We start from the raw sequence: 27,678 nt of genomic DNA, 5'->3' as shown, positions 1-27,678 counted from the left end.
AAAGATACATTTGCTAGGACTACCTTTTAAATTTAATAGAATATCTTTTGAGAATATGATTTTTGGACTTTTTCAATTGTGTTTGGCTTGATCGAGCACCTGCCTTTAAGAATTTGTCTAGATGCACGCACTTGTTTTTCATACCTAATCATTTAAAATGTATAATAAAGAGTATAATAGTTAATATTCACTCCATCTATCATAATTATTATAGATATCTACTTACTGGCAGACTGGAGGACATTTCATGTTGAGGTTTTGTCCATCCGTTGTCGTAGTTGATTTGTGACCCACAATGGAAACATCGTTGCGCTCCTGCCCACAATGCACCCTGCAATCTATGATCCTCCTCCTCATATGACAGTCCCGTGTCTAGAGACACCGAACGAGTACGGAAATGTCCCGTATCTCCACAACATTCCTCAGAGGTCCACACTTGAGGTGGAGATGTGTCCACTGAGGTGAAGGGTGTCTGTGCTGTTCCTGAATCATTATCTGTGATCACTTCAGATCTAGACGTCCTGGAGAAAGACTCTCTCCTGAGTTTAAGCGCTGTGGGGGAATAACGTCCCGATTCAGGCTTTTCCTGATTTGATTCCTTGATTAGTTCCAAAGCTGGATCCTGCTTGCCTACCTCTTTTTCCAAAACATCCGTCCTCAGATCAGTAGAACACAAGTGTGAGTTCATCTCAGCTGATTTCAGTTCCTCAAACAGGGAAATGCCTTCCTTATAAACGTGTCGATCTGGAATTTCTGATACCGATCTGTCTCGAATTTCAGTCTTATAACCAATGGGATCCATTTGAACAAAGTATGCTAAAGTGTAAACATTGTTATTGCGGATTTGACTGATATCTGGCGACTTAGATTGTTCGGATATCATTTTACTCAACTCTCCTGAGTTAATAGTTCTAGACTCAGCTAAGTGATTCTGGTTGGATTTTGTTTCACAGTTCTGTTTATCTGTAGTCAGATCTTTTGTCTCCTGCTGTTCTGAGCTCTTCTGTTGACCCTCTGTACTGTCTTGGGAAATTGCATTCAGCATCTGCAAAAAAGGAAGACTTGAAATCAAACAAATTTTATTACTCCTACGAAGGTGTTATTTAATTATTTAAAGAGCTAGTGCATGATTCCACTCCACTATTAGGGGTGTTCGGTTCCGGGTTTTTTGAAGTCAACTCCAATTCTTGACTCCTAATTTTGAAGTCGGTGGAATCGGCTCCATTTACATTTACTTAAAATAGCACAAGGATTAAACATGCTGTATTATATCGTGATTTAATGCTACTGCGTCAATTGCAGCTTTACATTGTACAGTTCTCCTCTGGTCAGATAAAACCAGCAGTTTAAATAATTTGCAGTCAAAATAAAATTGTTATCATACACTTTTTAGAGCATATTTTAATTCTCTAGTATAGATAATTTAGAAAATTACATTGCAATGGTGGAGACAGAATTAAAACATCTATTTATTATCAAAATATTTAATGAAAATAAACATCTTTTTGAAACTAATTCCGTTTGCTATAATTTGTTTCTTAGTTTTTAATGTATTTTTGTAGTTATCTACAAAATAAACAAGAAGAGTGAATATTAGAGGTCAAATGAAGTGCGTTCAGGGACAAAACAAAACCACGACCACATGATCAGATTTTGTGTCAATAAATAAATCTTGGCTACTTCTGTCATTATGATTACTGTTTTATTTATTTATTTATTTATTTGTGAAATAGGCATTGGTTAAATACAATTTTTACCTGAGCATATAGCAGCAGCCAATAACATAACAGTAATTTTACATGCAGTGCTAATTTAAGTCGTCGATCTGCGACTAGTATCCGATCCTCTCCAAATTCACAAACATAAACTATATTTAATTTATAACACAGCAAACTTGACATCGCAGGCAGATCATCTTTAAAACAAAATGCAAAATGTGTGCTTTATAGGATTTTGAAAGTGAAAGCAAACTTCATCCCACAGCACTATAATAGTCTAGAGTGCTCGTGGTCGCGAAATTCAAAAGCAAAAGTGAAAAACGTGTGAGCACGCATTCAAAGCAGGCACCTTCAGTTTAATCGTGCTCGAGAATGAGCATTATAACTGTAGCATGTAACTGCTTCATCCAGGAGGGTTTGAAGAAACAGGCTTGATTCTGTGAGTCGATTCCTGGAATAGGTCCATTGAGAATTGAGGAATCAACTCTTTTGGAGTCAACTCTCCATCCCTATCCACTACCCAAAATGTAGGGTGTGTTCCCTTTTGGTAGGCTTGACTTGATTTAAAGCAAACTTTGGAGTGATATATGTGTGTGTGTGTGTGTATATATATATATATATATATATATATATATATATATATATATATATATATATATATATATATATATATATATATATATATATATATATATATATATATATATATATTTAACAGAGAGAAGATTTTTTCAACACATTTCTAAACATAATAGTTTTAATAACTCCTTTCTAATAACTGATTTATTTTATCTTTGCTATGATGACAGTAAATAATATTTTACTACATATTTTTCAAGACACTTCTATACAGCTTAAAGTGACATTTAAAGGCTTAACTAGGTTAATTAGATTAAGTATGCAATTAGGGTAATTAGGCAAGTTATTGTATAACCATGGTTAAAAAATAGCTTAAAGGGGCTAATAATTTTGACCTTAAAATGGTTTTAAAAAAATTTAAAACTGCTTTTATTCTAGCCAAAATAAAATGAATAAGACTTACTCCAGAAGAAAAAATATTATCAGACATACTGTGAAAATTTCCCTGCTTTGTTAAACATAATTTCGGAAATATTTAAAAAGAAAAAAAAAATCAAAGGGAGGCTAATAATTCTGACTTCAACTGTATATATTTTTTATTTTTTATTTTTTTATTTAATGCAGTTCATTTGAGTAAGTGTGAATGCTTCCATCCAACCCCACCCAGCATGTCTAAGGGATGTCTAAACGTAAATGTCTTGGCTAAACTAATGCTAAATTTAGGCTGTCAGTGAAAATTTTATAGACGTAACAAAAAAGGGACTATTCAACAAATAGACAGACTTCACATTCATAGTCATTCATTTCCGTCTATTTGATGACTGGTCTATTTTTTAATTATTGTTAGAATTTATTAGATTTTCACAGATGGCTCAAATTTTAGCCAAGATGTCTGTGATCATCTCATCTTATCTATGGTCAACAGATCTATTAGACATCTGTTTAACACAAAAAAATGCTTTCTAGGTAGTGTGCACCAACAACAAGCAGACCAATACCAATGTTTTCTGGGGACTTGGTCTGTTTGTTTGAAGCATACCAGATCATACTCTGGTTTGATCCCACTAAAAAAAAATTATGTAGCAAAGACCAAGCACGTCTTTAAAAAGCAAAATATGTGGTGTCACAATGTGCAAAAATAAATAATTAAATATGCTAAAAATTTACAGAATTGAGTTACTTTTACAGTTCAGTTCAGTTGTCACAAATGCAATTTCTTTGCAAATCACTTTGATTTTTGCGCAGAAATGAATATAACAGGCACATTTAGTCCAGTTCAAAACATTGTTTTGGATAAAAACCAATAAAACGATTTTTATTTTGTATATTTAGGTGTGGTTTAAAAAAAACAGCTATGTGAACATGAAGTAAAACATGACTAAACGTATTTTACCAAAAGAAACAGTGGGAACACACACACACACCCTAAATATAACTGAAAAAACAGTGACTACAATTCCAAGAAGTTGTTTCCAAACAGGTTTCCCAAACACTCCCAAAAATATGGATATTAGCCAAAACATTTTACTGTAATTTTTGATCAATTTATATTTATTCAACTCAATTCATCTTTCATTATCATGAGCAAACAATCAACAATAGATTAATTACAGTATTCATTTAAGTTAGTTAACATTAGTTTAATAAAATGAAGTTGTTGATTGTTAGTTCATGTTAACTCACAGTGCATTAACCTATTTTAACAAACATGAATTTGGATTTTTAGTAAATGTTGAACTATGATTAATAAATGCTGTACAAGTAGTGTTCATTATTAGTTCATGTTAATAAATACAGTAACTAATGAAACCTTAATATGAAGTGTGTTAAAGCAGCTTTACATAGATTAAGCAAAGAGAATAAAAAGCCATATACAATAACAATATATCCTTGCTGTATAAATAAAGGAAATTTAAACCATATTTTGTATATGCTATAAAAAGATTGCTTAAAAATAACAGTACCCAGAAACATTTATATAGATTCTTATTCCAATTTTTAACACATATTTGAACCAACGGTACTGTATGTGTACAGAATGCAGGAGCTGAAACGCATCTTACCTTCATAAGCTCAGGGTTGTTCTGCTGGGTCAGCACAGGTATAAAGGGCTCCTCTAGGAAGCCACTGCTGTCTGACTGACAACTGTTCGTTCTCATCACATACGACTGGATTGGTTCACCTACGTGACAGCAGGATCCATTAGAATGCATTGATATAAACTCTAAAGCCTCTTTATCACACTAAACAAACATTAATTGTTCCACATCACTGTGGTGAGGCGGACATTAACTATACAGTATGTAGCACACATGAAAATGACTGAACAATCTCATGAGTCTTTTGCATAATATCAGAGATGGAAATTGTTCCATGTAAATGAATTGAATCCACAATGTGGTGTTCAAAACACTTTCACTCTTCAGGAACTAAAAGGCAAGAATTCAGTAGAAATACAGATGGATGGATTGTTGACGTGTCGTCGCATTTTGACAGTCACACATGACAAAAATGAATATAATTAGTATTTACATTATTTGTTCTCCATGGAACTCTTATAATAACTCCTAAAAATGCTGTCATTGAATTTATTTTTACATTTTTGAGCCAAATCTCAAAACTGTTCTATGGTGTGACTGTTTCAAGCCTAATTATACAAGTGGCTACTTTAGTAAAGGTTTTTTTTTTTCATCCATCTATTTCTAAAAGCATAGGATACATTTTGTCACTGAAAACCATGTCCTCTGGTGTGTCACTGGATGTGTTAGTTTAAAATCCGGCAATTCCAAGGAAAACTTTAATTAGATGAAGATTTAATTAGAACTGAGATCATATGACTGAGGTCCCCATGGCATCCACATGTTAAGCTTTTGTCTCAGAATATTTAGCATATTTACCTTTTGAGAACCACTATAAAATTAAATGTTGTTGTCCTTTGTGACAACATAGGGCTAAAATATCGATTAATTGAACATTTTAACTCAATTACAATTAATGAACGATTATTTTATTTTTATAAATAAACACACACACACACACACACACATATATATTGCCTTAATAGTTCACTGACAAGTTTTGTACAGTAAATAAGCTATAAGCTCATCTTCTACAAGTCAGATATTTTTGAATGAAGGGTGCATTACTTGATTTTAAAATAATTGAAGGAAACTCACTCTATCTACTATCTATGATTGTTTATTGAACTACAACGTTGAACAACTGAAATTAAAACACACATTGCCTAAAACCAACAGCCACTTTTTTCTTATAAAAGTGCAAATAAATAACTTACACTTTTAGATACAAAATAAATAATTTTCTGTGCTTTTGATTTTAAAATGAGAAAATAAGCAGTATCTCCTCTAAATAAAATAACTCTTGTATATCCTGTAAATAATATTTTAAACTGTGCATTTCTTGCATCTTCTGTAAACAAATATTTTAATGTAAATAATAATTTTAACGTGATGGAAATTGTGCCATCTCAAGGCATCTCTGGTGCAGCTTCCAATCATCATTAATGTAGTGCAAAGTAAGGTTCAAGAATGGGTACCTCATCTTACTTGTCCAGAGATCAGATGTGACCGACCAATCACAGAGCTTGCGCTATGTGTTTTCGCAACATGTTGTTACATTTTTGAGAGGTGCATTGGTATGCGACCGCGCAAAGAATGCGCTGGACCATACGCGTGCTCTCTATAAATGAGTATAAATCAGTCTTAAGAGAGCAGGGTCACGTGACTCCACACAAGATAGGGAAAATAATCAATAAAATTGACCTAACAAAATTTGATCCATTATAGGTTCTGAATGTTGATTTAGATTATTTTTCGATTAATCGTCCAGCCCTAGTCCAACAAGTCATGGAAAACTAAATGTTATTCAGAATTTTATCTAAAATGAATAGCACAAGTGAAGATAAGTGTCCAACAATGAACACTCAAAAATAGTGTTCAAACTAGTTATGTAAAATTAGCTTAAACTAAACAATTCTTCAAGTTTGTTTTGCCACAACTTAATTGTTTCATGTTCATTCCACTTAAATTTCTAAAAACGAATAAAAATTTGTTTTGTGCTGTCCCAATACAAATCAATTGTGTGGAAGCCAGTATCTTTTAGAGTGAAGATAATAGCTCTCATGCTATTTGTATATTATTAAGAATTGTTTTTCTTAATGTTTGCAGTGTTGCCATACAATGAATGTATTTAAGGTACAGCTCAGAAAAAATGATACAAAATGGCACTGTAAAAAATCATGTGTTGAAAATGTAATTCGATTCAAGGTCATGTGACTGAAGTCCCCTGTGAAGCCCATGACATACACGTTAATGTTTTTGTCTCAGATTGTTTCAAATATTTCACATTTTTTGGAACCACTATAAAATTAGGTTTTGTCCCACACTATCAATTTGTGTTGGGACAACATTAAGAATTGAAGTTAACTTTTTAGTTTTTACAAATTTAAATTGTCCTAAAAAATAAAAACTCAAAAAGTGTTGTTTCAGCTTTTTAAATAAGTAGTTTGAACAAACATCAAACGCCATTTTTTTTGAGAGAGTGAAAGAATTGATAAAGCTAATAATATTAATAACAATATTTTCTCAAACATCAGACTTCAAACTACATAAACATATCTATTTATTCTTCTAAAAGGATGTTTTACAAAAAAACAACAACAACAACAACACACATTTGGCTTCCCATACAGTATACTTTACCTCCAGGATCCACTGGGCCATTGCAGCTCCCAGAAACACTTCCTTCATCGAAACTCTGGATCTGAAGAAAAAGAGCCAACAACAACCCTTAGAAAGGGTACAGTGAGGAAGGTCAGAAGATATCACTGCAGATACATAATACTTCACCTCTTCCAGCTCAAAAGATTCAAGAGGACGTTGTAGACTCCCCTCGGTTGAAGACGGGATAAAGTCAATTTTCAAAAGGTCTGATGTTCCTCCTGCCGCTGGGCTGTTCAGAAGTAACCCAGTTGCCTCTAAATTAACATGATCCTCTTCTTCTAGAGGGAAGAGACTGTTTTCTACCATTCTTGTGCGTTTTAAAGGGACCTTTTTATCTGCGATTAGTGATTCAGGGACTGAAGGGGTCATGGAAGCAGAGGAGACCTGCTGGTTTTCTAATTTTTGGGCTTGACTGCGGCTCTTCTTGTAGGCTTTACGCAGCATCATGGCCATGCGTTTTCTCTTCTCCCGAACTTCTGCAGACAACCGGGAAGCTGTAGATGAGTTCGCATCTTGAGCATTGGCACCAACCAGAGAGGAGAAGGTTGTGGTGACCTGCTGGAGAACCTCGAGCTGCCTAAACCTATCTGAACGTTGGGAGAAAGAGAGAGTTTGAGAACTGTTGAAATGGCTTACACATAAATCTGCTTATCATGATTTAAACCCATTGCAGCTGTACAGGAAATGACTTTTATTTTTGCTGTTTGGCACATTAACCGCATAACAGCCTCTAAAAACACTTCTACTAAACTTTTTTCTAATAGTTTTTGTCAGGTTTCAGTACATAAAAAGGACCACAAAGGATATATAACATACAACCTTTATTGATTTAAAGGCTCTATGTAAAAACAGATTGTAATGATGAATTTTACCTTCAAAAATTATGAAAATGCACCAAAAATGCACCACTTTTTATGAAAAACCATTAGAAAAAGATTTACCTATGGCTTGTGCACTATTTTAAAAGTCTTCTCAGGCCTGTTCTCTACACAAAACTAATGTATGACTTCAAATTATAGTATAGACTTCACTTATAGACTTCACTTTAATAGTGATTTATAATAGTAATAGATATTAATATATTAATAGATTTTAATAGTAATAGATAATTTAGTATAGACATATATATTTATTTATTTAAAGACTGAATGTAAAAAATATTCTTCTTAAAGATTGTAATTTTCCTCTCAGGCTTCAAAAACCATGAAAACACACCATAAAACCATCATAATAAGAAGCCCATATCGCTTGTGCTCTATATTAAACGTCTTCTCAGACCTGTTCCTTACACAAGACTAATGTATGACTTCAGATTATCGTGTCAAATTATTTAAACCACCTTAATAGTTAGTGTAGACATATAACATATTGATTTATGTGAAGGCTGCATGTAAAAATATTCTTTTTACAGATTGTAATGAGGATCTCAGGCCTAAGAAATGATGAAAATGCACCATAAAACCATCATAAATAGTGGTGCCGATAGCTTTTGCACTATATTAAAAGTCCTCTCAGACCTGTTCCTTAAACAAAACTAATATATGACTTCAGATTATTGTCAAATTATTTAAACCACTTTAATAGTTAGTATAGACATATATTATATTGATTTTTTTTTGAAGGTTGTACGTAAAAATATTCTTCTTAAAGAGCGTAATGATGATTTCAGGCTTCAAAAATGATGAAAATGCACAATGACACCATCATAAAAAGTGGTGCCAATGGCTTGTGCACTATATTAAAAGTCTTCTGAGACATGTTCCTTACACAACTAATGTTTGACTTCAGATTATTGTGTCTAATTATTTAAACCACTTTAATAGTTAGCATAGACATATAACATATTTATTTATTTATTTAAAGGCTGTATGTAAAAGTATTCTTCTTACAGATTGGAATGATCCTTTCAGGCTTCAAAAAGCATGAAAACGCACCATAAAGCTATCATAAAAAGTGGTGCCTATGGCTTGTGCACTATATTAAAAGTCTTCTCAGGCCTGTTCCTTACACAAAACTGATATATGACTTCAGACTATAGTGTCAAATTATTTAAATCACTTTAATAGTTAGTATAGACATATAACATATTTATTTATTTATTTATTTATTTAAAGGCTGTATGTAAAAGCATTCGTCTTACAGATTGGAATGATAAATTTAGTCTTCAAAATGATAAAAACGCACCATAAAACCATCATAAAATATGATGCCTATGGCTTCTGCACTATATTAAGTCTTCTCAGACCTGTTTCTTACACAAAACTAATGTTTGACTTCAGATTATCGTGTCAAATTATTTAAACCACTTTAATAGTTAGTATAGATATATAACATGTAATATTTATTTATTTGAAAGCTGTATGTAACATATTCTTCTTACAGATTGGAACAATCCTTTCAGGTTTCAAAAAGCATGAAAATGCACCATAAAACCATCATAATAAGCAGCACATATGGCTTGTGCACTATATTAAAAGTCTTCTCAGGCCTGTTCCTTACACAAAACTAATGTATGACTTCAGATTATAGTGTCAAATTATTTAAACACTTTTAATAGTTAGTATAGACATATAACATATACATTTTATTTATTTGAAGGCTGAATGTAACAATATTCTTAAAGAGTAGAATTTTCCTCTCAGGCTTCAAAAAGCATGAAAAAGCACCAAAAAACTATCATAAACAATGGTGCCTATGGCTTGTGCACCATATTAAAAGTCTTCTCAGACCTGTTCCTTACACAAGACTAATGTATGACTTCAAATTATTGTGTCAAATTATTTAAACCACTTCAATAGTTAGTATAGACATATAACATATTAATTTATTTGAAGGCTGTATGTAAAAACTAATGTATGACTTCAAATTATAGTGTGAAATTATATAAACCACTTTAATTGTTTTGTTGTCATCTTGAAGCTTCACAGTCTCTATTCACTTTCATAATAAGGAAGTATCTATTATACTCTTGAGAAATTCACTTTCATTATACTCAAGAAGTAGCCATTATATTCTTCAGAAAATTCTTTGAATACCACAGAAAAAACTAGTTAAATGGGTCATGACGTGTGTTTGATTAAATAACTCATTGTTATATGAACTTGAGGAAACTTGCTCACTCCTGACATCTGCATTTTCGATGTCCATTCGGTTCTGCTGAGCTTCCAGAAAGAGCTGAATGTTGATGCCACGAGCACTGGACTGGTAATTGAGAAATCGTGCTGGGATTCTTCCAGTAATATCAGGCTCCTCGATACCAAATCCCAAATCCAGCAACAATTCTTCAGGATCATCCTTCAGTATGTTCAACACATCCATTATACTGCAATAAAAACAACAAAATCAGCGTGAATATCAAACAGCCAAAGCCTTAAAGTGAATAGATGACAAGTGGCATAGTGTTTTTACTCTACTATTCTCTGACCTGACGTCAGAAGGTATCGATGGAGTCGATGCAAAACTGTTCCACCTGGACTGAGAAGGAGGATCTAGAGACGACCTGTTCACGGATGACATACGCAAAAAGTTAAAGGAAAGAAACTGAACCAACCCTTCCCTACACACCCAAACCATCCTTCGCCTCTCCTCCCTTTCACCCATTTCTGGTCAGGAGTCGGTGACATTCCACCTCATGCAAACCAGCCCGGCAGCCCATGCGGTGGCATGTCAACAAATCAGTATTTGCATGGGAAATATGACTAAGGTTTCTGGCAGGTGCCTGGACACGCACATATCGAATAGACACTCACACAGTATATACAGACACGTGCACTCTACATATTCATTTAACATATTGACCACCTCAAGCTATTTTTCTTTGGTGTACCATATACTGTACATATGTAATCTAATAGTGAATAGATGCCAAAAGTGCACCAGTTTTTAGTTATTTAATCATTTAAATAAAATTAATCTCATGAAAAGTATAAGGAATGCACAAAATAATGGTACAACATTGGTTATTGAATGATATTGATCATCTAACATGCAGTAATAGCACTAATAATCTACTGTAAGATGTCATAATTAGCTCATTTTAAAACAAATATCCATTTTTTTCATATATTATTGTCAAGATGTCACATTTTTAAGGTATAAATAGAAGTGCTGCATAGAGCGAACAGAATATTAAGTGTTCTTACCTCAGAACGTCTCGTACTGCCTTGAGAGAGCGTTTGCCATATAAAGATGCTGCATAAAAAACACAGAGGAGTTCATTTAAAGATGGAAAACATCTGCGTTTTCAATTGCACACCTCCAGACTGCCTCCCAGCAGCTATATTAGGTCAGAATTCTTCATTGTTATGTTGATGTTCTCGTCTCCTCTCATAAACAAGAGTACAGAAGACTTCTGGCATGTTGTCAAGGACACGCTGATGTCTTCTTTAAAAGTGGACCCTGTGCCTAACTTATTTTCCTAAAGCAAAGTCTTTGTTTAATCTTTGCTCATTCCCAAGAGCGTCAGTCCATTTCATCCTGTACCTTCCATTTCTACTGTGTTACGAAACCAAAGCACCTTATTCTCTACAAGGGGAGTGTCTGACTGCACGACCGACAGGACTTGAATGAGAGATTTGCAGGTTTTCCTAGGAAGAGAGATGAACAACGACAAACAAGAATCCTGAGGACAGCAGTCTATAAGAGGAAAGACAGACCCAGCACACTGAGCAGAAGGCAAACAATTATAGGTGGTCGACGTGAATATGACCATTCAAAAATGTTAACAGATTTGAGGAACGTCTGGCCAGCAAGTAATGCATGTGTGTTATGCACTAATGCATCATGTTATGTCACTGAAAATCTTTGTCCTTTTTTTTTTTTTGCTGCTCTAAGTATATATTTCCTTATTAGTGACAAATATTTCAAACTTGCCTTTGCATAAATATTTTTCAGTGCTAGGATGAAAACATCCTACCTTAAGAATCTTATCTATTGTGATAATCTGTAAATTGGAACATGTCAGAGCTCAACGTAAGACTTCAAGGAAGTTTCTGTAGCAACCCTAAAGCTAATGTGGAAGGTCAGCTCAAGATAAACCTGTTCACATTTTCCCACCACCGCAGAATGTGTGCCTCAAAGTCATAAGCGGGATGTTTTATCTTATGATTTAGCCTTTGGGACATGTGCCTGTTAGTAAATTATATCCACAAAATAAGGAAGCATGCTTTTCATTTGAATAGGGTTGAGGATCGCCTGAAAATACTGGTGATGTTTAAACTAGCAGTATACTTTGGGGGGATCTTGGGACTTTATGGGGTGGTCTGAGTTCAGATGCATTCGAATTGTGTGACTCGAATTGTGACTCAAATTGCATTCGATTTGCATGAAAGCAGCTTATTCTTGTGCACTTGTTACAGTAATCTGAGCATACGTTCTAGCTGACAACAACAAAACACATGTAGGGACGACAGATTTGTTGACATTGGATACGGAGCATGCAGTGTAATTCTGAATGGCTTGAAGTAAACATGTGAAATGGATGTTTACTGAACATTTGAGTTGTCCTAAAACAAAATACATGTATGTATTGAACTACACCTAATCTTGTTTTAGGACTTAAATCAACTTAGGACTTGCCAACTCAAAATACTTCACCAAAAATTTGACACATTTTATTGCGTCTAAATCTTGCTGTAGCTCTGATACAAGTGTTATTTATTGGAAAAATTCAAAAGCAGCTCAGTGTTTGGATCTCTAAGCTTAATTCTACTGTTACTATTAAAATGTTTATAATACGAAACAAGTTTAAAGCTGATTGGTTGGTTCTTGTCACATGGCGTGTACATGCTTGTGTCATTCTGAAACGTTAAGATGTATTTAACTACTATGCTGTAAGCGCTTTTGGATAAAGCAAGCACATCACTGTCTGTTACTCTCTATTTGTGCGTCTCTATTTGAAATAATGAACTTGGGCATGCAAAAGATACGATATGTAAACGGCACCTTACAATACCAAGTTGTAAATAACCATTTTTGTAAATAATAACAGCCCAAATAACAGATTTTGTGTGTCTTTAAATGCAAATGAGCTTCTGCTCCCCACCCCTTTTCCACGAGAGGGTGGAGCCTTTACAGCTCTTGCCTTTATTACTTCAGAAACAAACAAAACTAAATATTTGCATCCATTTTAAAGCCTTGTCTATTTAGACTCCAGATATATGGTTTTCTGAGAGCACAAACAGAAAATGTGTAAATTTGGCTGTCAGATGACGCATGAAGGTCGCTTTAATGTTAACTATCAAATACACAGATGATTATGTCAAAACCACACCAAAACCAAATGAGTTCACATAATGTTGGCTAAGAAAGAAATCACATGTCTCCATATATTCAACACAATCTTGTAGCAATTCGTAACTTGATGTAGAATCTAATTTGTATAATTTTCGTACGATGTACTCATCCCAAATGACAACTGGGCTTGAGGTGGGGTTTGGGGGCACGCCTCTTTTTAAAAATCATACATTTTTGTATGAAAGAAGGTGTATGAGTTTTATACAAATTTGCCACTTTGTAAAATAACTCATGAGATCAAGCTGGTGTATTAGATATAAAAATGGGCAATAATGCATTCTGAGAAGAGAGCGAACAGGACTAACTTCATTCATTCATTTTCTTCTCGGCTTAGTCCCTTTATTAATCTGGGGTCGCCACAGCGGAAACTTATCCAGCATATGTTTTACGCAACCGATGCCCTTCCAGCTGTAACTCACCACTGGGAAACATCCACACACCCTCACCCGGACACATACACTACGGACAATTTAGCTTATCCAATATCCTATAGCGCATGTCTTTTGTACTTGTGGGGGAAACCGGAGAACCCGGAGAAAAGTTGGCAGTTGACATTTCCACACAGAAATGCCAACTGACCCAGCCGGGGCTCGAACCAGCAACCTGCTTTCTGTAAGCCAATTGTGCTACCCACTGAGCCACCGTGACACCCCAGGACCAACTTCTAAAATAAAATAAAAAATTAAATGTAGTCTAACATCTAACACACCTATTACATTTGTTTTTATTGTCTTTAACGTACAGGAAGCTAAACTGAATTTAAGTTATTTGAACTTCAGAATATAACTTTTTTTTTTACTTTTTCAGAATATTAACTTTTTAATATTTATTTATTCATCTAAGAATCTTTTTTTTGCCCAATGTATTATAATCGTAGCCAAACTCTTAATTATAAATTAGGGATGTAACGATTCACCGTGAGCCGGTTGAAAATCGATTCAAATATGTGACAATTCAATCTGGTATGAACGAATCATGATACATTTGTTAAACAGAGGGGCGTTGTGTTTACAGGCACAAACTTGCTTTACTTGCACATCAGCGGCGAGCAAGAGTAGAGCGGCAGAGTAAAATGAGCACGATGAAGTGTGCCAGACAAAACAGTGTGCAAATACTGCAAAAAGACGTTTACTTACACTAAAAGAACATCGAATATGATGCACATAAACCGTCAGCACAGTGAAAAGCCACTGTCACAGATGTGTATACACAAAATAATAATAATAATAATAATAATAATAATAATAATAATAATAAACCAAACATGTGGACCGGATGATTTGTTCACCTTCATAATCATGCTGAATTCCTGTTTTTATCCTACTATTCATTCAATCATTTTCTTTTTGGCTTAGTCCCTTTATTAATTAGGGGTTGCCACAGCGGAATGAACCACCAACTTACCCAGAATATGTTTTACGCAGCGGATGCTCTTCCAGCTGCAACCCATTACTGGGAAACTTATTCATACACATACACTACGGACAATTTAGTTTATTCAATTCATCTACACGTCATGTCTTGGACTATGGGGGAAACCAGAGTATTCGGAGGAACCCACGCGAACATGGGAAAGCATTCAAACTCCACATAGAAATGCCAACTGGCCCTGCCGAGGCTCGAACCAGCGACCTTTTTTCTGTAAGGCGGTAGCTACCCACTGTGTCATCGCACCGCCCTATCTTACTATATAATTTTTTATTTTTTTTATTAATTATTTAAATATAAATTGGTTATGGCAGAAAATATATTATTTAGCAAAAAATGTGCAGCATTTACACAGCAAAATCCTCTCAGCAAATTCTACTCCGTTCAGAGAGTATTTGGTCCGTCATTAAATAAGGGCAAACAGGTTGGTAATAAGTAAAGCTGCTGTTTGTGGAGTTGCTTAATCATCCTCTGCTGAGATTTTGAGAGATTCAATGTATTATATTTCAGCTGATTTCATCCAATACAATAAAGAATCAAAGATTTTGCTGTGTAAAGAAAATAATGAAAGGGCTCTTCACCCTCAATTTGTTGAAAATATTTTGTTTGAAAATTGTGACTAAATAGTGAATTGTGAGATTAGTATCGTGTATCATATCGAATCGTGAGTTAGGTGAATCGATACATCCCTAAAGACCATTTTAATGTGGTGATAATGTGGTCATTGGCCCGTAAACATTTCCTGCTTTTTTTTAAACTATTTCATAACCTAATGTTAAAACAGTTATCATAACAGTAATTATCAATATTTGGCTCTTTGTTTTTGTTTACATCCCTCAAAATGGTCTATTATAAACAGGTATATAGAATACTATAAAAGTGCATAAACATGCAATGTAAAATGTAATATAATCAGTTGGGTTGGTTTTCTTCCCGGACCCATACATGTTGATCCAGGAACATGTCATTCTAGGGTAAATCATGTTAAGCACGTATTTCTTTGCTTTATCTACTCCTTATCTTTTTCCGCGTAAATAAAATCCATGCAGTAGCAGGTAAAGTTTCCACAGTTGCACATGACGCATCTCAGACTGTTGTCCGTGAAATGTGGGACTGGATTGTCTCACGCTCTGCCAGTGTTTGTGTTAGTAGGTATGGAGAGATTTGCCATGTTTAAAATCCAGGTTTAGCACGAGCTGTCCGAACACTTCAGTGTAACATAGATGAATCTGTACGTTATGTTTTAATAGTACTTAGTGATCTTGACACCAACCAATACCACTTATTTGTATCACCCATTCGTCTTGCTTCAACTGAAGTCAACCAAGCAATACAAAAACAGACAATGTTTACCTTCCACTCCCAGTGCCAGATCATCTTCTCCGCTCTCGTTTCTTCTTATAGGTTTCACTGAAAGCAAAATACTTTAGAATGAAGCATTTCTGAAGCTTAAAAAAAACACACATCCTCAAGTTCAGTAGGTCAGCTGAACAAATTACAGTTGAAGTCAGAATTATTAACCCCCCATTAATTTTTTATTTTTTTTTAAATATTTCCCAAATGATGTTTAACAGAGCAAGGAAATTTTCACAGTATGTCTGATAATATTTTTTTCTTCTGGAGAAAGTCTTACTTGTTTTATTTTGGCTAGAATAAAAGCAGTTTAAAATTTTTTTAAAGCCATTTTAAGGTCAAAATTATTAGCCCCTTTAAGTTATATTTTTTGATAGTCTAAAAAACAAACCATCTTTATACAATAACTTGCCTAATCACCCTAACCTGCCTAATTAACCTAGCTGTCTATACAAGCTGTATAGAAGTGTCTTGAAAAATATCTAGTCAAATATTATTTACTGTCATCATGGTAAAGAAAAAATAAATCAGTTAGAAGAGATAAGTTATTAAAACTATTATATTTAGAAATGTGTTGAAATAATCCTCTCCTTTAATTGGGAAAAATTAATTCAGGGGGGCTAATAATTCTGACTTCAACTGTTTATAATCTATAGCACACCGTCTACATCTCAGAAAAAAAACTTGATTGAAATATAATTGTGATTTATTTTAGTATGTTATTGATATATTTACACAGAGAAGATATGAATATAAGTTGAGATTAGGGCTGCATGGGCTACACAAAAAAATTGACATTGCAATATTTTCATTCACTGTGATATATATTGCGATATACAGTTGAAGTCAGAATTATTAGCCCCCCATTGATTCTTTTTCCTTTTTAAATATTTCTCAAATGATGTGTAACAGAGCAAGGAAATTTTTACAGTATTTCTGATAATATTTTTTCTTTTGGAGGAAGTCTTATTTGCTTTATTTCTGCTAGAGTAAAAGCGGTTCTTAATTTTTTAAACATTATTTTAAGGTCAAAATTATTAGCCCCTTTAAGCTATATATTTTTGCGATAGTCTACAGAACAAACCATCATTATACAATAACTTGCCTAATTACCCTAACTTGCCTAGTTAAACTAATTAAGCCGTTAAGCCTTTAAATGTCACTTAAAGCTGTATAGAAGTGTCTTGAAAAATATCTAGTCTAATAATTTTTATGGGTTACAGCTGGAAGGGACTGCGTAAAACATATGCTGGATAAGTTGGCGGTTCATTCCACTGTGGTGACCCCAGATTACTAAAGGGACTAAGCCGAAAAGAAAATCATGGCAAAAATCAAATAAATCAGTTATTAGAAATGAGTTATTGAAACTATTATGTTTAGAAATGTGTTGACAAAATCTTCTCTCCATTAAAAAGAAATTGGGGGAAAAATATACAGTTGAATTCTGACTTCAACTGTAAATGCAATTTGACCAGATGACTTGAATAGAATTCAGAATTTGCAGAATAGAATTCCTGCAAAGAATTCATAATTTTAGATTGATTGGGATGATTCTGTTGTGGAGCGTATCTGCATAAAATATCATTTAAAAAATGACAAGCAGAGTTAAATACAATAGACAAAAGATGCAAATAAACACTTATATATGATTTTCTGGGGAGTCAAACAGTATTCAGAAGCATAAATTTAATAATCACTGTAATAATAATAATAATAATAAGAAGAAGAACACTGTATCATTTAATTTAGTAAATGATTATAAAATGTACAATTAAAATTTAAGCAACAAATCTTTAATGTGTTGTGCCAAAATGACTTAAGTTTGCTTCAAATTCTTACAGTCAGGCCTTAATTAAAACAAAGATTATTAGAGGGAATTTTACACATTCATCTTTTTTACAAATGCAAGATATAATTGCTAAATTGTTATTATTAAGTACATTATATAATAATCTATTATATTCTTGCTTATTATGAAAGTTATTACATGTATATAATTATAAATAAAGTAAGCATTAAAACGTATTGTAACTTTTAACTGTTGTTTGTAAATAAAGGTTATTAGACTTCATTTAATTACCTATTCCAAAACTTTTCACAATTTTTATGTATAATTTATCATTTGTTTGTCAAATGTTACTAGGAGTTTCTAAGTTACTTTTTTTTGCGAATGGAACATATCATTTTACCTGCAAAAGTTTCCAGGACAACCTCTGGTTTCGTATCAGCCCTTAAACAAGGAAATCAAGCTGTATTAGTGAGCTTATTACTAGAAGGAAACGCATTTAAGAATGTCATTTGCTTAGAAATTAACATATTTTAGCACAAGCATTTGAGAAAAGCTTAATCCCTCATTAAAGCCCCACAGAGTGAGACACAAACACCTGTGAGATTCAAATCTTACTTGGAGATAGTCATAAGCCAGCGCTCTACGCTGTCTTCATCGCACTTCCCTGTTCAAAACAAAGAGGAGAAAAACATTGAAACATTCGCCTTGCTTATTTACTCTTCAATCTGCTTTAAAAACAGAAAGCTCTGGATGAGCTATTGAATGACATGGGCGTTCACAAACACTTTGCATTGGCTGTGAAGTGAGCCGTTTTTTGGATGAGGAGGATTCTTGAAGTTACGATTTCAACAACACTGTTTATCAATAAATAATGAAATTATCTGGAATATCAAGCGTTTTCAGCTCACGGTGTAAACACTTAAACATTTTTATTTTGGAAAAAGGCACATTTTACAACTCCCCTAGAGTTAAACACTTGAGTTTTACCATTTTTAATCCATTCAGATGATTTCACTGCATTCAGATGTTTTCAGAAATAAGAAAGTTAAAATTGGGTTTTGAAACCATATACCATATTTTATACAAAGACCATATTTTTTTGCTTGTCTAGAAAATGCTTCTTCAATTAAGAATTTTTAGATATTTGGACTAGAAACAAGACAAAAACTTTAAGTAAGAAAGAGGTTTTTTTTGTTTGTTTGTTTTTTGCAGTGTTCCAGGTCTGGCTGGAGCACTTTTAGCTTAGCTTACCATAAATCATTGAATTGAATTAGACCATTAACATCCTACTCGAAAATTTCATAAAATAATTTGTATGAATTTTCTATTTAAAGCTTGACTCTTCTGTAGTTACACTGTGTAGTGATGGAAAATGAAAAGTTGCTATTTTCTAGGCCCATATGTCTAGGAACTATACTTTCATTCTGGCGTAATAATCAAGAAACTTTGCTGCCAGAATGAGAGTGTAGTTTCTATGTATATCAACCTAGAAAATAACAACTTTTCATTTTCAGTAGGTCTTAGTACACAACGTAACAACAGAAAAGTCAAGCTTAAAATAAGAAAATGATCAAAACTCTTTTTTGAATCTAAGCGAGATGCTAATGGTCTAATCCAATTCAATGATTTATGCTAAGCTAAGCAAAAAAAAGCTTCTGCCAGACCCAGAGATCGGCTGAATGGATTTAAAAAAAAAAAAAAAAAAAACTACAGTTAAATAGTTAAAAAACTATTTAACATTATGAGAGGTGTAAAAGGTGCAAAATATTTTTGCTTACTTTAAATTACTTTGCTTGTTTTATGGAAAAACTTTATTTTGACATATTATTTCTGAAAACAAGGCCATATTTTTTGCTTGTCTAGAAAATGCTTTTTGATCCAAGACTTTTTTCGATATTTGGACTAGAAACAAGACAAAATTATTAAGCAAGCAAAGCTTTTTTGCAGTGTTCCAGGTTTGGTTGGAGCACTTTTAGCTTAGCTTAGCATAAATCCTTGAATTGGATTAGACCATTAGCATCTTGCTCAAATTTCAGAAAATAATATCTATCATTTTCCTATTTAAAGCTTCACTCTTTTATAGTTACACGATTTTCTAGGACGATATCTCTAGGAACTATACTTTCATTCTGAAGTAATAATCAAGAAACTTTGCTGCCAGAATTATTTACTGCCAGAATGAGAGTATAGTTCCTATGTATATCAATTTAGAAAGTAACAACTTTTCATTTTCCGTAGGTCTTAGTACAAAACGAAGCTACAGAATTATCAAGCTTTAAATAAGACAATGATCAAACTCTTTTTTTATTTAAGCAAGACGCTAATGCTCCAATCCGATTCAATTATTTATGCTAAGCTAAGCAAAAAAAAACTCCCGCCAGACCCAAAGATCAGCTTAATGGATTTAAAAAAATGGTGAAGCTCAACTTTATGGGAGTTGTAAAATAATCTTACTTCCAAGTAAAAAGTGAAATTTTCCCTTAAACTTCATGTATAGTAGCTAACAAGTAAACATTTTTCACTGTACTTACTTGTGTCAGCATTAATCATCGGAGCAATCTCATATTTATCTTTTCTATTCCATCTGTCTCTGGAGGTTTGTAGAGTTGCTCTTCTGGCTGCAGATTCACTAATAGATGTGGATGTGGTCATTATGTCTCCTATACAAAAAGCAAACCACGCTAGTGAAAAACACCTCATTATGAGCTCATTCTCTCTGGAAAAGTACTAAAAGATACAAATATATTTTAAACAGCTTATGGCAGCCAGCCGAATCACACCTTATTGAGGAAAGAACATTGAGCTGTGTTTTTTCTTTTTATTTATTTCACTTTACAAGACATTTTACTTGCATTACATTATTGATAAACTAGCTTAAAGTGCTTGTTTACTTAACAAGTTATGTTGAAATATGGTTCCTTTTTTTAACAAGTTAAAATAACACAAACAAGATGTAATAACAAGTGTTGGGTAAGATACCTTAAAAAAAGTAATTCATTTCTAATTACATCATTACAATAGTATTTACATTGCTTATCTAATTCCTTTGTCTAAAAACTAACTTAGTTACTCATAAAAGTAATTTAATTACTTAACTAAATACTAAATTCCCCATGTTGGCATGGGTTTCCTCTGGGTGCTTCGGTTTCCCCCACAGTATAAAGACATGAGCTATAAGTGAATTGAATAAACTAAATTCCTGTAGTGTATGTGTGTGAATGAGAGTGTATGGGTGATTCCCAGTACTGGATTGCAGCTGGAAGGGCATTAGCTGTGTAAAACATATGCTGGATAAGTTGGCGGTTTATTCCGCTGTGGCGACCCCTGATGAACAAGGGACTAAGCTGAAGGAAAATGAATGAACTAAACACCAAAAATACTCATAAAATCCAAACCGTGGACAAAAAAAAAAAAGATTTTTGCTGTTTGTTTAAACTACTTCTGTAAAATGAGCTGAATCAACACAATTCTTACGTTTTTTTGGACAACTTAATTGTTTTATGATCAATCCAGTTGTAAAAACAAACAAGTTAACTTAATTGATTTGTGTTGGGACAATAAAAGGATTTGTGAGGAACCAAGCATTTTTTTTCACTGAATTTAGGCCCAATCCCAATCCTACCCCTTAGCCCTTCCTCTTACCCCTACCCCCCTCCCCCTTTTGCGCATTCACGTGAAGGGGTAGGAGTGTCCCAATTCTCTTTAGCTTGAAGGCGTAGGACTAAGGGGAAGGGCTTAAGATATCCTTATTCAGGACCACACTCGAAACCAAGGGGTAAAAAAATTTCCCAGAATACACCAGCTACAATGGCAGCATGGCTGCACACGGAAGTAAGCAGATCCACAAATTAGTATTTTTTCGTCATTGTTATGAATTTTTACAACAAACAAGCACATTTTTTAATACATTCATAACTGCGTTTGTGTTTTACTGCCATGCTTTAAAAAAAACGCTAAAAAAACTCCGCTAAATTTGGCTATCTATTATCCCTAATAATAACTCCTGTATAGCAGTCCCACAGCATTCTGTCACTCGATGACACTCGAATACCCTGTCAGAAAAGTCTAGTAGCTGGAAATTATGTTTTTACAGTGTCTGCTATAATGTTAATGTTGTTTTCTTGTGTGTTTACAAAGATGAATATGGTCACTGTGTAAATGCATCGAACAGTTACGAGCTTATTCCCACATTATTTTGTTATAATAACATAACATATGCCTTCAGTGATTTCCTGAAGATAAATACCAAAAAATAACACAACTGGAATAACTACAGCAGTCACGATAATCTGATCTCACATGAAGCAAGAGATTGCGATGACATATGATGACGTGTGCAGGTGCTGTAGTGCTGTCCCAATTCTTAGGAGTAAATTTGGAAGCCCTTCCCCTTCACACTGTTTCAAGTGCCATGGGGAAGGGATAGGGTACAAAAATAGAATTGAGATTGGGCCTTAAACTCTTAAGTCTTTAAATTTGAGTCCTTTTCCAGGGCCTTCTGGTTAAAAAACAATAAATAATAAATATTAATTAACACTTAAATATAAAAAAAAAATAAAATATAGGTATTAAAACAGGGCGACGCAGTGGTGCAGTAGGTAGTGCTGTTGCCTCACAGCAAGAAGGTCGCTGGTTCAAGCCTCGGCTGCGTCAGTTGGCGTTTCTGTGTTGAATTTGCATGTTCTACCTGCATTCGCGTGCTTCACGTGCTCCGGTTTCCCCCACAGTCCAAAAACATAAGGTACAGGTAAATTGGGTAGGCTAAGTTGTCTGTAGTGTGTAAGTTAGTGTATATGGATGTTTCCCAGGGATGGGTTGTGGCTGGAAGGGCATCCGCTACGTAAAACATGTGCTGGATAAGTTGGCGGTTCATTCCGCTGTGGCGACCCCAGATTAATAAAGGGACTAAGCCGAAAAGAAAATGAATGAATGAATGTATTAAAACCGAAAATATTTCAAAGTAATGACACCATATTTCATACATACTATATATATTCATATACATTTCTAAAGAATTTCATTGTTTAGGCTTTATTTAAGAAAAATATTGATAACGTCTGCATAACAAAATACATACATGTACATAAATGTATATTTATAATTTCTGCTTCTGTGAATACCTTATATTATCATGAACTGATTTGGCATTAAATGGTTTCTTAAGCATATGAAATTGTCTTGATAAATGCTGAATGTTTTTTATTTAAAAAGTAGTAATTTTCAGCTAAATATACTGTATATTACTCTGTTTCTCTGAATTAATTTATACAGAATTGTTGCATTTACATACAGCACTTAAGCAACAACATTATAAATATGTGTAATAAAATGATGTAAAAATAAAAAGTAATCCCTTACTTTACTTTTTCAGCTGAAAGTAATTTTAACTACAGTAATTGCACCCACCACTGGTCATGACAAAATCATATGATTTTTTTTACAGTGTTTATTGTGCAATTGGGCGGCACAATACGGCTGAAACAGCTCAAACATAAAGTGCCTTCCTAAATATCTGCTTGTCTCTGTGCACTGTGAGATTTTCCTAATCCATCAGCACAGTAACAACACATCACATTTGATGTAATTTAATCTAACAATGTTGCAGATGTGAGTAGTTAATAAGAATCCTTGAAAATAGTTAGTTTTGTTTGAGCTGAATGAAACATTATTTTGCATGTAATAATATAATTGTATTATAATTTACATTGTTGTTTGGCTTAGGTATGTGTTGTTCACTGTATGTGAATACACACACAAAACACTAAATGTTAAATATTAGACACTAAATATTGAAATATTACTAAAACATATGTTGCTAAAATATTATAATGCCCTAAAAATGTATCATGTACAAAAAATAAATAAATACAAGACTGTTAAATAAACATCATTATTACACCCAAGCATAATTATTTTGGAAACTATCATATAAAAATGTGAATATTAATATAATATTAACTATTATAAAGTAAAATAATATTCATTCATACATTCATTTTTCTTTGGCTTAGTCCCTTTATTTATCAGGGGTCACCACAGCAGAAGGAACTGCCAACTTAGCGGATGCCCTTCCAGCTGCAACCCAGTACTGGGAAACATCCATACTCATTCACACACAAACATTATGGTCAAATTAGCTTACTCAATTCGCCTGTACCGCATATCTTTTGGGGAAACCGGAGCACCCGGAGGAAACCCACTTGAACACAGGGAGAACATGCAAACTCCAAACAGAAAGGCCAACTGGCCCAGCCGGGGCTCAAACCACAACTTTCTTGCAGTGAGGCGACGGTGCTAACCACTATATTATAATATTGTTAAATATTAAGAATTATCACCAAGCAATAAAATATATTTATATATTTATTCAATATTTATATCTATACATTTGGATTGATCAGAGGAGATACAAATCTAAAAACTTTTTAACATTTTTAAAGCTTTTAAAATAATTTTTAAAACAATTTAAGACTACAAAATACATTTTTAGTGTTGTTATTTTTTTACAATTAATTTTAAAAGTCTAAAGCATGCAGCAATTTTAACTGTTAGAAACACTGAACGGTGCAATAGTCTTTAACGTTACATCAGTTTCACGTTTTTAAAACGATACTGTTAGTCATAATTGTACTTGACATTTTACTCTCCTTGTCGTTATTGGCTAATAATTTTCCTGAAGAGCAACAGTGCTTCACCACACCTATATCTGTAATTATCAAGTGTTCTTAAACATCTTATTTAGCAGCTGTTTTATAGACGTTAGAGCTGAACTTTGTTGGAAAGCAGTTCTCGAGGAACAGGATTGAACACTTCTATCATTTTTGTCTTCTAGTAGTTTTATCAGGAACACCGACTAACAGTTAGTCGAACAAACTTATAGGCTAGTTATTAAATTCAATATTCATTCATTACACTATCATAATAGCCAACATCTACAAAATAAAATACAAAAAACGAAATCACCTAAAACACAAACCTACAGAACAAATGAACCATAACGAATGAGAATGGCCCTATGCTGAAACAACCATATGAAAACAGGAGCTTCAAGACTGTGGTAAAGTTGGTTTTATATTCACACATTCGGACTTTCCCCTTAATAATTCTATTTCAGAAAAGTATTATTTGCAAATTCTAAATAGTGAAATCATATTAGCAGCCAATGATTATCAAAGTAAAACAGTCAAATAAAGTAGTGCTAATGTGGTCTTCAGGTTTACGTGTGATTTCACACCGAATATTCAAAGTACTATGGTAAAATTATATAAGAAGCATATCACAAGTTGCCACTGAACGAATGTGCGAATATAAAACCGGCTTTACCTCAATCTATTCAAGACTACATCATTACAAAAAAAATAAAACGTCACATTAAACATAACAAGACTACACATTTGAAAATACGAGAAGCGCAAACACTCACCTGAGCAGATCCAGACTGACTGGGCACCTGCCTCAGCACGCCCGCTTTAACGCTGTTATCACTATATCAACCTGAGCTAAAAACAGAAACACACACTTCTAATTTAGTCCACATATGAGGAAAAACACAACCCGTATGCAAATCAAGCGCGAGGAAAACAAGCCGAAGCACAAAAGGCGATGTGTGTGAACGCCGTGCACTGCTTTAATCCAGATGAATATTCACGTGTGGCAGAAGTGAAAGAGGAATTGAGCTCTGCCTGCATGCAGAAACATGATATTTGTTGCCCAACCAGTTAGAAGGAAGTTTGTGTGCAATTTCACAGCCTTTAAAGCTGTCAATCGCGAGAGTGAGGAATTTTTAAAGCCATCCTCAAATTTAGTATTTACAAACATAATCATTGTAGCATGGTGTGCGTTTTGATGCATTTCGTGTTGAGTAGCTTATATTTACAAAAGAATCTGAGTATATAATTACATATAATATATTATTATTCACTGAGAGTGTTGATATCCTATTTTATATTATTTTAGTTTTTTAATGTGTTATATTACATTTGAAAAGCGTCCCATTTATAGATTTCGTCACCTAAAAATTAAAGTGGTTGTTTTAATAAAATGTTAAACTAATTTACAGTACTGTTTTTACACCACTAGATGTCACTAAAGCTCTAATAAATCCATTAGAAACTCACGCCTTCATACTCAATAATGGATGCCACCACGCATAATTAAGCTATAAAAATGTGCGGCAGTTTTTTTTCCTCCCTAGGATAAAAGGTGGAAACTAGATCATTTCTCTGTGTGAATTAATATTCTGTGCACACTATGCACCTGTAAACTATTCACAAACAACTAGGTAGGTGACTGGCACAGATTGGGCTGCATTGTTATGCGTGTGTTGGCAGAACACGGTTTATTTCAATGTTTTGTGAAGGAAACCAAGTCACTTTTAGAGTTTAAGTGTCACAAACGAACACTGTTTACTGTTCTGCTTATCGGCACATATTAAAACATATTCTACTTGTGTTTACCTTTGTTGTTATCAGATTCATTTAATTAATTACCGGGTTATTATAGTAAACGAAACAAACTAAAGTTGTACTTGAAATAAAACTTAAAATTGTTTTGTTACTTGGAGTAAAATAAAATAAGTCAAGTCATTTTTAAATCTATGGTGAATTTACAATGTAGATTGTGTCAGAGCAGCCTAACATAGATGAAGAAAAAGGACAAATAAGCCATAACAGTATTTGAGATTGTGGAAACATTTCAGGGAGGCATAAAATATAAACCATAAAGTAAAAACAAACAAAACAATATCATTAAACTGACAAAAAAAATGAATTTTAATAATTAGTAAGAGATAGATAGATAGATAGATAGATAGATAGATAGATAGATAGATAGATAGATAGATAGATAGATAGATAGATAGGCAGACAGACAAACAGACACATATATAGGCAGGCAGGCATATTAATAGACAGACAGACAGATAGATAGCCAGATGCAGACAGATAGACATATATTAATAGACGCATAGATAGACAGGCAGGCAGATGGATAGAGTTAGTCTTGTTTTAACTCCAAGCCTTGTTTAATGGAAATAATATTTGTTTCAACACATTTGTACACACAATAATTTTAATAACTAATTTCTAATAACTAACTTCTTTTGTCTTTGTCATGATGGGAGTACATAATATTTATCTACTAATTTAGCAAAATATTCAGCTGAAAGTGCAATTTAAAGGCTTAACTAGGTTAATTAAGTTAACTATAGGCAAGTTCAGTTAATTAGACAAGGCATTACACAACAACAGTGATTTATTTTATAGCCAAACTGAAAATTATATTGCTTTAATGGGCTAATAATATCAAAACTTTATTCCAGCCAAACTAAAAGAAATAAGACTTTCTCCAGAAGAAAAATAAATATTATAGGAAATGCTATAAAAATGTTGTTCCTCTGTTAAATATCACTTCGGAAATATTTGAAAAAGAATAAAAAATTCACAGGAGGGCAAATAAATTTGATAATCATACTCAACACATCCTGCCCTCTACTGAGAATTAGTAGCATATTCTCCTATTTGACCTGTTTAGATTTCTGCTCCTCTTTCTGCCAGTCCTCCAGTGACTCTCCATGCAGACTTTGCAGATTGTGAGTGGGATTTGACACGTGCTGACAGGGGCACATCTGGATCAGGCTGGTGTGAAGAGTCTCGCTTCAGGGCCCTCTTTCACTTCTCAGTGTGATGCTTCCCACGACATCACTTAGAGCCGCAGTCTTAAACTTTCATGAAGCTCAGAGCCGAAGAAAATGCTGTTACCACAGCAGTGCGGTACC

General features: G+C 33.6%; 1 protein-coding gene across 1 annotated transcript in view; it reads right to left on the bottom strand.

Annotated features, from left to right (window-relative positions):
• Positions 1–25,573, bottom strand: part of itprid1 (ITPR interacting domain containing 1) — a 32,782-nt gene extending 7,209 nt beyond the window's left edge. The window contains exons 1-12 of the mRNA XM_056451091.1: positions 25,327–25,573; positions 20,435–20,563; positions 18,519–18,567; positions 18,304–18,344; positions 16,115–16,171; positions 11,182–11,230; positions 10,464–10,538; positions 10,159–10,361; positions 7,166–7,626; positions 7,019–7,079; positions 4,361–4,479; positions 227–1,045 (exon numbers count right to left, since the gene is read on the bottom strand). Coding sequence (XP_056307066.1) covers positions 227–1,045; positions 4,361–4,479; positions 7,019–7,079; positions 7,166–7,626; positions 10,159–10,361; positions 10,464–10,538; positions 11,182–11,230; positions 16,115–16,171; positions 18,304–18,344; positions 18,519–18,567; positions 20,435–20,555 — 2,055 coding nt within the window. The 5' untranslated portion in view covers positions 20,556–20,563; positions 25,327–25,573. The remainder of the gene's footprint in view (positions 1–226; positions 1,046–4,360; positions 4,480–7,018; positions 7,080–7,165; positions 7,627–10,158; positions 10,362–10,463; positions 10,539–11,181; positions 11,231–16,114; positions 16,172–18,303; positions 18,345–18,518; positions 18,568–20,434; positions 20,564–25,326) is intronic.
• Positions 25,574–27,678: the final 2,105 nt, after the last annotated feature.

The sequence above is a fragment of the Danio aesculapii genome, chromosome 24, assembly GCF_903798145.1.
Source record: "Danio aesculapii chromosome 24, fDanAes4.1, whole genome shotgun sequence".
NCBI classification, from domain to species: domain Eukaryota; kingdom Metazoa; phylum Chordata; class Actinopteri; order Cypriniformes; family Danionidae; genus Danio; species Danio aesculapii.
Note: the sequence above shows the minus strand (reverse complement) of the source record. Positions and strands in the feature narration are given on the sequence as shown.